This window comes from Peromyscus leucopus, chromosome 2 (genome assembly GCF_004664715.2).
Source record: "Peromyscus leucopus breed LL Stock chromosome 2, UCI_PerLeu_2.1, whole genome shotgun sequence".
Taxonomy (NCBI): domain Eukaryota; kingdom Metazoa; phylum Chordata; class Mammalia; order Rodentia; family Cricetidae; genus Peromyscus; species Peromyscus leucopus.
Window position 1 is genome coordinate 122143390 of NC_051064.1, and position 13971 is coordinate 122157360.

General features: G+C 39.5%; 1 protein-coding gene across 3 annotated transcripts in view; it reads left to right on the forward strand.

Annotated features, from left to right (window-relative positions):
* Scmh1 (Scm polycomb group protein homolog 1) overlaps positions 1 to 13971 on the forward strand; it is a 126850-nt gene that overhangs the window by 13211 nt on the left and 99668 nt on the right. For 2 of the 3 annotated variants that reach the window (XM_037202903.1, XM_037202901.1), the window contains exons 3-4: positions 9280 to 9345; positions 10121 to 10144. In XM_037202903.1, coding sequence (XP_037058798.1) covers positions 9280 to 9345; positions 10121 to 10144 — 90 coding nt within the window. Of the gene's footprint in view, positions 1 to 9279; positions 9346 to 10120; positions 10145 to 12776; positions 12999 to 13971 lie in introns of those variants that run through there. The other variant, XM_037202902.1, reaches the window with a different exon arrangement.

The following is a 13971-nucleotide window of genomic DNA, read 5'->3' on the forward strand; positions in this document are numbered from 1 at the left end:
GTACTGACTACTGTGCTAGGTTCCACAGCATATATCCTAAGATCCTGTGTAGCTTTGTTATGAAAAGGGTATTGGGGAAAGGTTGTTACCTCTGGCCAGCTATCTCAGGTTCTGGTTCAGTCTTGATCTTCTCTCTGGAACTCCTATACTGCTCCTGCTGACAGTTCCTGGCAGACAGTTAATGTTAATCAGCTGGTGGCTTTGGCAGCCTGCTTACTGCAGGGACAGTTACGGTTCACACACATCTGGATCCATTAGTAGACATTTACTGGTGTGTACAGAAAACACTGGTCAGTGAGTAAAGGAGTTGTCGGGAACATCTTAGAGCAATAACACAGCAACCCTAGTTGTTCTTCTGTCTACTATATTCTGTTCATCCACTCATTTAGATGCAGCTTCTAATCTGCCATAATACCTGGATGTTCTTAATTTGAACCTTTAAATCATTATAGGAAGCTCAGCTTGTTCTCCCTTTTTAAAAATTAAATCTCTTATATATTACATCCCGACCACTTTCCCCTCTCTCCTCTCCTCCCAGTCCCTCTTCTGTTTTCCTTCAGAAAGGGGCAGGCCTCCCAGGGATATCAACCAAACATGGCATATCAGGTTGCAATAAGACCAGGCACTTCCCATCATATTAAGGCTGGATGGATGAGGCATCCCAGTAGGAGAAGGGTTCCAAAAGCAGGCAAAAGAGTCAGAGACAGCCCCCGTTAGGAGTAACCACAAGAAGACCAAGCTACACAACCATAATATATTCAGAGGATATGTTAGATCAATTCAGATTGTCTCACCTAGGTCAGACCCATGCAGGCCCCCTGATTGTTGGTTCAGTCTTTGGGAGCCCTGATTAGTTGATTCTGTGGGTTTCCTTGTAGTGCCCTTGACCCCTCTGGTTCCTACAATCCTTTCTTCCCCTCTTTCTCAGGATTCCCCAAGCTCCGCCTAGTGTTTGGCTGTGGGTCTCTGCATCTGCTCCTATCAGTTGCAGGATGAAGCCTCTATAATGACGATTATGCTAGGTTCCTGTCTACAAGTATAACAGAGTATCATTAGGAATCATTTTGTTAACACCCCCTACCCCTACCCCACCCCCGCCGCCGCCGCCGCCGCCGCCGCCGCCGCCAGTTGTTTTTGGTTCTATCCTAGGTCTCTGGGCTATCTAGCTTCTGGTTACTGGCCCTTCAGCAGTATCAAGGATGGGCTCCCTCTCATGACATGGGTCTCAAGCTGGACCAGTCATTGGTTGGCCAGTCCCACAGTTTCTGCTCCACCTTCACCACAGCACATATTATATGCAGGACAAATTTTAGGTCAAAGGGTTTTGTGCCTGGCTTACTGTCCCTGTCCCTCCACTGGAAGTCTTGCCTGTTTACAGGAGATGGCTGGTTTAGGCTTCGTATCCTCCTCCACCCCCCTTACTAGGAATCTTAGCTAGGGTCACCCTTGTAGATTCCTAGGAGTTTGCATTGCACTAGATTTTTACCTTGCTCTCAAAATGCCCCCCCATTCCAGTTGTCTCTTCCAGTACTCTCTCCATCTTTCTGCCACCTGATCTGTTCCCATCCTCACCACCCTCAGTCCACCCGAGATATCGATTCTATTTTCCCTTCCCAAAGGGATCCATGCCTCCCCATTGAGCCCTCCTTGTTACTTAGCCTCTCTGGGTCTGTGCATGATTATCCTTTACTTTCCAGCTAGTATCCACTTATAAGTGAATACATACCATGTTTGTTTTTCTGGGTCTGGATTATCTCACTAAGGATTTTTTTATAGTTCCATCCATTTGCCTGAAAATTTCATGATGTTATTTTTTTAACAGCTAAGTAATATTCCATTGTGTAAATGTATCACATTTCTTTATCCATTCTTTGGTTGAGGGGCATCTAGGTTGTTTCCAGTTTCTGGCTATTACACATAAAGCTGCTGTGAACATAGTTGAGCAATTGGTAAGATGAAGCATCCTATGGGTACATGCCAAGGAATGGTATAGCTGGCTCTTGAGATAGATCAATTTCCAATTTTCTGAGAAACTGCCATATTGATTTCCAAAGTGACTGTACAAGTTTGCACTCCCACCAGCAATGGAGGAATGTTTCCCTTGTTCTACCTCTTTGCCAGCATGAGCTGTTACTTCTGTTTTTTTGTTTGTTTGTTTGTTTGTTTTGTTTTGTTTTGTTTTGTTTTTAGCTGAGGATCAAACCCAGGGCCTTATGCTTGCTAGGTAAGCGCTCTACCACTGAGCTAAATTCCCAACCCCAAACTTTTGTTTTGTTTTGTTTTGTTTTTGTTTTTCGAAACAGGGTTTCTCAGTGTAGCTTTGGAGCCTTTCCTGGAACTAACTCTGTAGCCCAGGCTGGCCTCGAACTCACAAAGATCCACCTGCCTCTGCCTCCAGAGTGCTGGGATTAAAGTTGTGTGCCACCACCACTCAGCTGTCACTTCTGTTTTTAATCTTAGCCATTCTGACAAATTTAAGATGGAATCTCAATCATTTTGATTTGCATTTCCCTGATGGCCAAAGATGTTGAGTATTTAAGTGTTTCTCAGCCATTTGAGATTCCTCTGTTGAGAATTCTCTATTTAGATCTGTACCCCATTTTGTAATTGGATTATTTGGTTTGTTGATATCCAGATTCTTGAGTTCTTTATATATTTTAGAAATTAACCCTCAGTCAGATGTGGAGTTGGTAAAAATCTTTTTCCACTCTCTAGGCTGCCGTTTTGTCCTATTGATGGTTTTCTTTGCCTTACAGAAGCTTTTCAGTTTCAGGAGGTCTTGTTTATTAATTGTCAGTCTCAATGCCTGCGTTGTGATGTTCTGTTCAGGAAGAGGAAGTTTTCTCCTGTGCCATCGTGTTCAAGGATGTTCCCCACTTTCTCTTCTATCACATTCAGTGTGTCTGGTTTTATGTGGAGGTCTTTGATCCACTTGGACTTGAGTTTTGTGCAGGGTGATAGAAATGAATCTACATGCAGACATCCAGTTATACCAGCACCATTTGTTGAAGATGCTTTCTTTTTTTCCATTGTTTATTTCTTGCTTTTTTATAAAAAAAAAAAAAAAAAAATCAGTTGTCCATAGGTGTGTGGATTTACATCTGGGTCTTCAGTTTGATTCCATTGATCAACTTGTCTGTTTTTATGCCAATACCATGTGATTTTTATTACTATAGTTCTGTAGTACAGCTTGAAATCAAGGATGGTGATACTTCCAGAAAGTCTTTTATTGTTCAGGATTGTTTTAGCTCTCTGGTTTTTTTGTTTGTTTGTTTTGTTTTGTTTTGCTTTGTTTTTCTATATGAAGTTGGGTATTGTTCTTCCAAGGTCTGTAAAGAATTATGTTGGAATCTGGATGGGGATTATGTTGAATCTGTAGATTGCTTTTGGTAAGATGGCCATTTTTACTATATTAATCCTAGTGATCCATGAGCTTGGGAAATCTGTTATCTTCTTCAATTTCTTTCTTCAAACACATGAAGTTCTTGTCATACAGGTCTTTGACTTGCTTGGTTAGAGTTATGCCAAGATGTTTTCTATTACTTGTGACTATTGTGAAGGATGTTGTATTCCTAGTTTCTTTCTCGGCCCGTTTGTCATTTGTATATAGGAGGGCTACTTATTTTTGTCTTTTAGTTAATCGTGTGTCCAGACAATTCACTGAAACTGTTTATCAGCTGTAGGAGTTCCCTGGCAGATTTTTTTTTGGACCACTTATGTATACTATAATATCATCTGCAAATAATGATACTTTGACTTCTTCCTTTCCAATTTGTATCCCCTTGATCTTTTTTAGTTGACTCATTGCTCTAGCTAGAACTTCAAGTGCTATATTGAATAAAATATAAAATAAAAAAAGTACTGGAGAGAGTGGACAGCCTTGTCTTGTTCCAGACTTTAGTGGAATTGCTGCTGAGGGCCAGCCCTAGCAGTGGCCAGGTCCCAGAAAGGAGATAAAAAGTTGGCAAGGGAGGACTGAGTCAGGCCATTGGTTGGTTTGGGAGAACCTTACAGCCTGCCTGACTAGCAGTCAAAATGTTTATTTATACAGAATTCAGTAAGAAGGGATAGATTCATGTTGTTCCAAAACATAGATCATATCATTTCTGTTCTTGGACATGTGTTAAGCTTCCTCTTGCATATCTTTTAGTTGTCATTGATAAACCATAACAGAACAGAGTTATCTTTTACCGTCATTTTTACTCACCAACCACATAACCCAACTTTTAGGCAGCTCTTGTGGTTTTAAGGACACTAGACAGAAAAATCTCCAAGACAGTCCAGGCAGATTGCTGTGTCCCAAACAGTGTATTATTAACTCTTAATGGACAGAGTTCCAAGAAAAATCCTCAGGCCAAAGCTGCTGCAGTTATTATTCAATTTCTGGCACAATATAGTGTTTATACTTCATCTCTTTATAGAATTTATTTATATGTCTAATCCTGGCATTCTTTTGTTCCTTGGTCATATGACACCACAGTGACTCTGCATGAGCTAACTTTTCTATGAACGGGAGGTCCTGACACCTCATTCTTTTATCATCTTTCCACACCGTTCTTTGTCCATCAATATAAATCCCTGTGTAAGGCAGAGTTAACTTCAGCTAGTCTAACTTTGTTTTTGTATATGCCACATAATCAGAGTGTATAGTGGGAAGAGGCTTGTAATCTGATCTGTGGCCAACTCTGCTAGCCCATCGAATCTTGTTGACCTTTTAAAGTTTACTTTTTTCTGATTCTCTTGTTCCTGAGTAAGTGCAGGGGCAGATGTTTTAAGAATATCTCAGAGCCTCATAAAGTGACCTCTGGCTTCTTTATGTGTGTCACAGCCTCCAAGGTGTAAGGAAGACCTTCATCTAGATAAGGATATCTCCCTGAAAGTGGGTGGGATAGTGTGCTCAGGGCTGTCCTGGGGAGGCGTACAGGCAATACTCCTGGAAGGAGGCATAAATGACTGATAAGAAATTTCCCATCAATCCAATATCCCCTAGTTATACAAATATTAAAAGCGCCTCCCCCACAAGCATGAAACATGCAGATATTTTTGCATCAATGTTCATGAGGAATATTAGTCTGTAATTCTCTTTTCTTTTGTTGAGTCTTTGTGAGGTTTGGTTATCAGGGTGACTGTGACCTCATATTTTGTAGAATAATTTGAGGAGTATTGGTATTAGTTCTTCTTTGAAAGTCTGGTAGAATTCTGTGTAAAAAACATCTGTCCCTGGGTGTTTTTTGATTGGGAGACTTTTAATGACTGCTTCTGTTTCCTTAGGAGTTATAGGCCTGTTTAAATTGTTTATCAGATTTTTTATTTAACTTCGGTAAATGTTATCTATCAAGAAAATTGTCCGTTTCTTTTAGGTTTTCCAATTTTGTGGAATATAGATTTTTGCTCCCCCCCCCCCCAAATACAGGGTTTCTCTGTGTAGCTTTGCACCTTTCCTGGAACTTACTTTGGAGACCAGGCTGGCCTCGAACTCACAGAGATCCGCCTGCCTCTGCCCTCCAAGTGCTGGGATTAAAGGCATACACCACCACTGCCGCCAGGCCAGAATACAGATTTTTGAAGTATGACCTAATCATTCCTTGAATTTCCTCAGTGTCTGTTGTTAAATTCACCCCTTTTTTTCCTGATTTTGATAATTTGGATATTTTCCCTACCTCTTAGTTAGTTTGGATAAAGGTTTGTCTATCTTGTTGATATTCTCAAAGAACCAACTCTTTGTTTCATTGATTCTTTGTATTGTTCTTTTTGTGCCTATTTTATTGATTTCAGCCCTCGGTATTATTATTTCCTGCTGTCTACTCTTGTTGGACATGTTTGCTTCTTTTTGCTGTTAAGTTTCTAGTGATAGCTCTCTAATTTCTTTATAAATGCACTTAGTGTTATGAATTTTACTGTTAACACCGATTTCATTGTGTCCCATAAGCTTGTGTAGGTTGTGCACTCATTTTCATTGAATTCTAGGAAATTTTTCATTTCTTTCTTATTTCTGCCTTGACCCAGTAGTCATTCAGTAGAGAGTTGCTCAGTTTCTGTAAATTGGTAGGCTTTCTGTTATTTCTCTTGTTAAAATCCAGTTTTAATCCTTGGTGGTCTGATAGAATACAAGGGGTTATTTCAGTTTTCTTGTGTCTGTTGAGACTTGTTTGTGACTGAGTATGTGGTCAGTTTTGGAGAATGTTCCATGAGGTGCTGAGAAGGTATATTCTTTTTTTGTTTGGGTAAAATGTTCTGTAGATATCTGTTAGGTCCGTTGAGTCATCATGTCTGTTAGCTCCATTATTTCTGTTTAGTTTTTGTCGGGATGACCTGTCTACTGGTGAGAGTGGGGTATTGAAGACTCCCACTATTAATGTATGGGGTTCTATGTGTGATTAAACTTTAGTAATGTTTCTTTTACAGGTGTGGATGCCCTTGCTTTGGGGACATAGATATTTCAGAACTGAGACATCATCTTGGTGGATTTTTCCTTTGATGAATATGAAGTATCCTTCCCCATCTCTTTTGATTAATTTTGGTTGGAAGTTTATTTTGTTAGATACTAGAATGGCTATACCAGCTTGCTTCTTGGGTCCATTTGCTTGGAAAATCTTTTTCCTCCCTTTACTCTGAGGTAATGTCTGTCTTTGAAGTTGAGGTGTTTCTTGTATTCAGCAGAAGGATGGATCCTGTTTTCACATCCATTCTGTTAGCCTGTGTCTTTTTATTAGGAAATTTAGTCCACTGATATTGAGATTAATGACCAATGATTGTTAATTCCTGTTAATTTGTTGTTGATGATGTGAGTGAGTGAGTGAGTGAGTGAGTGTGTGTGTGTGTGTGTGTGTGTGTGTGTGTGTGTGTGTGTTTAGTTTTGCTGGTGTGAGATTATTTTCTGTGTTTTCATGGGTGTAGTTAACCTCCTTGGGTTGGAGTTTTATTTCTGTAGGGCTGGATTTGTGGATAGATATTATTTAAATTTGACTTTGTCGTAGAATAGCTTGTTTTCTCAGTCTGTGGTGATTGAAAGTTTACTGGGTATACTAGTCTAGATTGGTAGCTATGGTCTCTTAGAGTCTGCAAGACATCTGTCCAGGCCCTTCTGGCTTTTAGAGTCTCCATTGAGAAGTCAGGTGTAATTCTAATAGGTCGGCCATAATATGTTACTGGACCTTTTCCCTTTGCATCTTTTAATATTCTTGCTTTGTTTTGTATATTTACTGTCTTATTATGTGACAGGGGGACTTTCTTTTTCTGCTCCAATCTATTTGGTGTTCTATAAGCTTCTTTTCCTTTGGTAGGCATCTTCTTTAGGTTAGGATGTTTTTCTTCTATGATTTTGTTGAAGATATTTTCTGGACCTTTGAGCAGGGTATCCTCTCCTTTTATTCCTATTATTCTCAGGTTTGGTCTTTCCATAGTGTCCCAGATTTCCTGGATGTTTTGTGTCAAGAACTTTTTAGATTTAATATTTTCACTGACCAATGTATCAGGTTCTACTATTGTATCTTCTACAGCCAAGCTTCTCTCTTCCCTCTCTTGTATTCTGTTGGTGATGCTTGCATTTATAGTTCCTTTTCACTTACCTAGGTCTTCCCTCTACAGGATTCCCTCAGTTTGTGTTTTCTTTATTGCTTCTATTTCCATTTTCAGGTCTTGAACAGTTTTATTCATTTCCTTTAACTATTTGTTTTTCATTAGCTTTCTTTAAGAGATTTGTTCATTTCCTTCCATTGTTTGTGTTTTCCTGGTTTTCTTTAAGGGATTTAAAATCCATTACTTCCAATTGTCTGTTTGTGTTTTCTAGGGTTTCTTTAAGGCATTTATTCATTTTTCTCTTAAAGGACCTCTGTCATCTTCATAAAGTTGGTTTTAAGGTCGTTTTCTTGTGCTTTGGCTGTGTTGGGATAGTCAGGTTTTTCTATAGCAGGATGACTGGGCTATGGTGGCGTCACATTGCCATGACTGTTGTTGTGTTCTTACACTGGTGTCTAAGCATCTGGGTTTGAGATGAATATAAGTCTAGGAGCCAGTTTCTGAATTTGTTTTTGTTGGATGAGTATTTTGTTCCTTGGTTTCTGTTTCCTCTTTGGTCTTCTGGTCTTTGTGATCTGGTCTTTCTGATCTGTATTTCTGGTGACCAACATGACCTCTGGTCTAGCAGGAAGTCTCTGTAGAGTTGGCAGCTAGACTTCTGGTAGCTAGCCTGGCGTGCATGGCCTTTGGTCCAGGGATCTCTGTTCTTCTGACTGATGTGGCCTGCACTTAAGCATTGGGTATTCACCCTTGTAGGGGCTGCAGGTGTGTTTGTGCGAGTTTGGGCTCAGAACTCAGGGAGTGGAAGGGTTCAGAGAGCAGGTGGGGCTCTCACCTGTTCTGGCTGGTGTGGCCTGTACCTGAGCAGTGAATATCTGCCAGAGGTGGGGTAGGGTCAGGGCACAGTAGCAGCAGTGGGCGGTAGGGTGGGAAGGGGTGTTTGAGTCTTTGGGATCTGAACCAAGGGCATGGGAGGGTTCCAAATGCAGGTAAGGCTCTTACCTGTTCTGACTGGCATGGCCTGAACCATGAGCAGTGGATGTCTGCCAGTGTTTGTTTTTTCCTTTTTATTCAGTCTAGGAAACCAGCCCATGGAATGGTGCCACTCGCGTTTGTTGCTGGTGATGGAGAGTCTTCTCACCTTAACCCAATCTAGAAACTAGAAAGACATTCCTAATATTTTAAGTGATCTTAGATCTAATTAAATTGACAATAACAGCCATTGACAGTCTATCCCTTAGCAACTTGACATCCAACCAAATATATTACTTTAGGCCTGTACCATAGGCTCATGGCAATCTGATAAGGCAGAATGCATTCCGTCCAACTTCAAAAAAATCCCCGAGTCTTTAACAGATCTAAAGCTGTTCAAAGGAGTATATGTAGTCTTTTCTGAGATTCATACAATCTCTTAACTGTGAATGCCTATAAATAGCTTATATACTTCCAATATGCAGTGGCACAGAGTAAACACTCATATTCCAAAAGGAGAGAATGGGGGCATACCAAAGAAAGAACCAACTAAAGCAAGCCTGAACCAAAGGACGATACCAAATCCTGAAATTCTTGTCTTCTTCTGTTAATTGTTAAACAATGCTGAACTTTTCAAGTAAAACCTTTTTTTCTATATTTGTATCATTTCCTTAGAATGAAAACTCCCAGGTCCATTTATTTATTAAGAATTATTAATGCATACTGCCTCAAGTATTGAATCTTGTATTTTCTATTTTTATGACTTATCCTTATCTCTTTCTATAACAGTAGACTGGAATGGTGTGAGAAAACATAAGTATGGTCACCTATCAGAGTCTGCATTTCAGTATCAAGGTAAGAATAAACTATTTAGCATGAAAAATTACATTCAATATCTTGCCATAAAACAGTTATTCTTAGACATCTGCATTTACAATTCATTCATTGGTTAAATCAAAAGCATGTATTACCATTTATAGAGATATTTGTCAAAAGCAATATATTTTCTTTTGATCTAGAAACCTAGATTCTAAGTATAAATAATCCCAAATTAGTGTTACTGCTCTGGAGCAGTTGCTCAGCCTTTGCACTCCCATTTTCATTTGTTTATGCACCGAAGGAAGACAAAATTGAATGTTGTCTTAGGGCTTACTATTGCTATGAGGAGACACCATGACCACGGCAATTCTTATAAAGAAAACATTTAATTGAGGGGGCTTGCTTACAGTTCAGAGGTTCAGTCCATCGTGGCGGGAAAAATGGTGGCATGCAGGCAGGCATGGTGCTGGAGAAATAGCCAAGTGTCTTACATCATTCAGGCAACAGTAGTTGTCTGTCACATTGAGGGAAGCTTGAGAAAAAGCGACCTCAAAGCCTACCCCCACAGTGACTCGGTTCCTCACACAAGGTCACCCCTCCTAATAGTGCCTCTCCCCTTGGGGGCCATTTTCTTTCAAACCACCACAAATGCTATATATACTTCTACAGTTATTAAGAAATTCTTTTAAAATGAGATAATTGTACTAGATAAACTTTCAAACCCCTATTTTGTGCCTGAACTTTACCTTTCCATCATTCTGTTATAATCACCATGATGACCTATGGTTTTAACATTGGTTTTCTTTATTAGAACCTGCTGACATCCTGGAGCTAGGTAAGATATTTTTCTTTTTTGGTTAAATAAGGGGACTTACTAGACCAGGGGTTTCATTGTGAGCAGTTTTAATCCACTAGGAAAAGAATTCCATATGTCTTTGTTTCATAATCCAGGGAATCACTGTTTGCCTAATTAGCATGTAATTAACTTAGGTGTCATATCAAGCTCTTCTTACTGGGAGGATGAAGACCAAGATAACAAAAAGGGAAGTGGTATAGTTAATTACATAGAGTAGGTTAAACAGGAAACTAACTAAACTGGAAGTAACTTATTGATCTACTAAGTCCAAGCTGAAACAAACTTCCATTGTTCATAATATATTTAGTGACATTTTTCTAAAAGAAATTAATTATAAAGTAGGTTGAACCAAAATAAATGTAAAAAATCTTTCATTTATAAACTACAGAAAAACACAAACATACCTGTAACAAGTAAAATTGATACTACATCTGGTTTTCATCCTGCATAGTATATTTCAGGACTAAGATTTGAGCAATAAAACTAATACTTACAGTTCTCAGCCAGCTTTCAAGGTTTCTACATAAACACCAGTCAGTGTCTTAGAGTCCTGTGATGTCTTGTGTATCACCTAAGTCTTCACATCCTCATACCTTTACCAAATTTTGCTCAAGTATTTTGATATATTTTTTTATCATAATTCCATGTGTTAGCAGTATTACAGTCATTATCTACTTTCTTCCTTTTACCTTTTCTTCCTATAAGATATTTTCTGTCAATCCTGAAACAAAATAACCAAGTAGAAAACTAGAGGAGTCCAACAGAATTCCTGGGTTGTTGAGAACTGGCTCTGCAATTTAGTCACTATGTGACTCTGGTCCTTAATTTTATCATGAGTTAAATGGGAAAAATTATCTCATCCTGTCTGCTTCACAAGGTTGGGAAGCTCACATAAGCTAATGAATGTGAAAACACCATAAAGCTTGCATTTGCCCTTAATTGGAGAATTGTAATGCTTTTCATTCTTCTCAGCAGCTGAGCTCACACTTTAAGTCCAATCTGACCTTCTTTGAAGTGAAGCATTATGAATGTGAGCTGAACAAATGAATGAAGTGAAATGATGAAGGGCAAAGTACCTGGGACTTGGTAAACACATGATAGATATTAATTTATTCTTTAAATTTTTCCTCAAGCTTTTATGGTACTTGTGTGTAAGTAGGAAAACCATGGGCAGGGATTCAGATTAATTCCTATTCCCCACTCATCACTTTTATAACTTTAATCAAATTAATCTTTCTGGCATAATTCCTCATCTTTAAGATGAACATGAAACTGAGATGCTAAGATAATCTGACATGAACAGGCAAAGGGAAGACAGTCCTAGCTGCTGATGATTTTGTTCTTGTTGCTAATGTGAATAATATTAACAATTGTAGCTCACTTGACAGCCTTGGGCATGTTGTAAACTGTGTTTGTTGACAGGGAGTTTAGTTACTCATTTAACATGAAACGTATCAGTTAGCAAGGGAGTTTAGAATTTGAAAGAACAGTTTTCCTCCTGAGAGTAATTGGTGGCACAGGTATATTCTCTGATAACATTGAGGCTGCAGGCTCTGTTTTTCCCAATGAGAATAGAGAGTAGACTTCTGGGGCCTTCATTCTGAATAAGACCCTAAAATAATCTGCTTTGGAGGGCTGGGGCTATAAATTAGCGATGGAGTGTTTGCTTAGTATGCTCAAGGCTCTGGAATGATAATAAAGTAGTAATTATTATTTGCTTTGGTATAGCATTTCAAAATTTGATATTTCAAATTGCTTATTAAATTCTTGAGTACCTCAAATTGTTAAGAATTTACTAACCTTTTCAGGCAAATTGCATGATATTAGTCAGGTATATATGGAGCCAAATATGTTTGTTTGTATTGTTAGCTACATCCTAACTTTTAGGACCATACAGAGGAGGGTTGGCTCTCTGGCTAATGAGATGGCAGTTCTAGGGCCCACCTTCTCTCTGCTGCTCTGCCACTTTAAAAGTGTAGCCCCTGTCATCTCACACCTAGGTTTGGATATACATATAGCTTCCTAACTAGTCTTCCAGCCTCCAGCCTTAATCCTCTCCAGCCCATTTTTAACGCTGCAGTCAGAATGTCTGCACCCTACATTTATCAGCACTCTATTTCTCATGAACATGGTGAATTAGTTCCTTGTCTTGATGCTGTCACAGAATGCTTGACAGAAGCAGCTTAAGGAAGAAAGAAGGGTTTACTCAGTCTGAGTTGATACTCATGACAGGGCATGTAGAGAGTGGAGCGGGATCAGGAGCCTGAGACAGCTGGCTAAGCCACAGCCAGGAAGCAGAGGGAGATGAGTGCCTGTACTTGGCTAACTTGCTCCATCGTTTGTAGTCTGGGACCTGTTGAATGGTGCCAGTCACATTTAGCAAGAGTTTTTCCACCTCAATTAACCTAATTCAGATAAACCTTTGCAGACATGTCCAGAGATTTGTTTCTATGGTCCTTCTAGGTCCTATTGGGTTGACTATACTAACATGTGGTGTAAAGGGTGCTTTGATACCTAAACACTTTTTCTGTCTACAACCTCTTTCTAAACTTTTCTCTGAAACAGTTTGCTTTTGCTTTGACTCCTGCTTATCTTATCCTTTTATACTTAGGAACCCGAATGTTCTTGCCTCTGGGAAGCCTTCCACAAACCTTCTGCGTGCTCCTACAGCACCCTCCACCTCTCCAAGCAGCCCTCACCACACCATTCTGCCATGGATCATTTAGTTTCTGTCCCTCCCTAGACTGAAGCTCACAAGAACAAGGGCAATATTTTGATCATGGTTGTATCTCCGTACCCAGCACAATACTGTAAATAATTCTTGGAAGAATGGGTGAGGAAATGGCTCTGAGACTGCTTTCTTACTCATGATTAATGCTAATGTTCCTTCAGTTGGTTCACAGGTGACATGCTTTTGGATCTCTTTACCACAAAGTCACCATTTTTGTTCTTGTGTGCTGTGTCTCTCTCAGAGTCAAGCCAAACTTAATGCCACATGTGATGTTACTAATCCAGAGTGAAGTAGGACTTGGGTGCTGCTTCTTGCTTTCATTCACCCCAAACTTTAATTGAGTCTGTGCTAGCTATGCTGCAAGGCACCATGTTAAACAGCAAAGGCTGAAAAGGAATCAACAGTCCCTATCCGTAAAGAGTTGAAATGGCTCATCACAGTGATGGGATGGGATGAGTATGAACAGATCTTAAAGGGGAGAGGAAAAAACCAGAACGCTTTGCAGAGAATATAGTGGTTTTGTTGAGTGTCTGTCGATGTATATGGGTGGTTTGGGTAAAGGTACAAGACCAAAGTATCTAAAGTTTGTTTGAGGAAACTGCCATCTAGCGTGAAAGTCATGATTTTGGGCCTGTGAAGCCTCCCCAGCCCAGACCTTTTTCACTCCACATTGCCTACCTGCACTCTCCAGAAAGCCTGTCAAAACCTCTTTTCCTCATTGCCTGAAAAGAACAGTAATGTTGCTCTACATGCTTTATTTCTATTAAGTAACAATACCTCAAGAGACTTTTCTTTTTCATTTTTTTTTTCTCAGTGAAGGAACTACATGAAAATGTTAGTGTCATAGCTGAAACTGGTTTTATTTTTTGTTTGTTTGTTTGTTTGTTTGTTTGGGTTGGATTTGTTTTGTTTGAGGTTTTTGTTGTTATTTTGGGGTTTGGTCTGGATGTTTGGTTTTTGTTTTGCCCAACCTTCTGCTCTAGTCTTCAGGCATTTGATGAAAGACTGTACATACTAAATCACTCATACTTCTCTGTGCATGATTTTTTTTAAAACCTCAAACCAGATGGTTGGA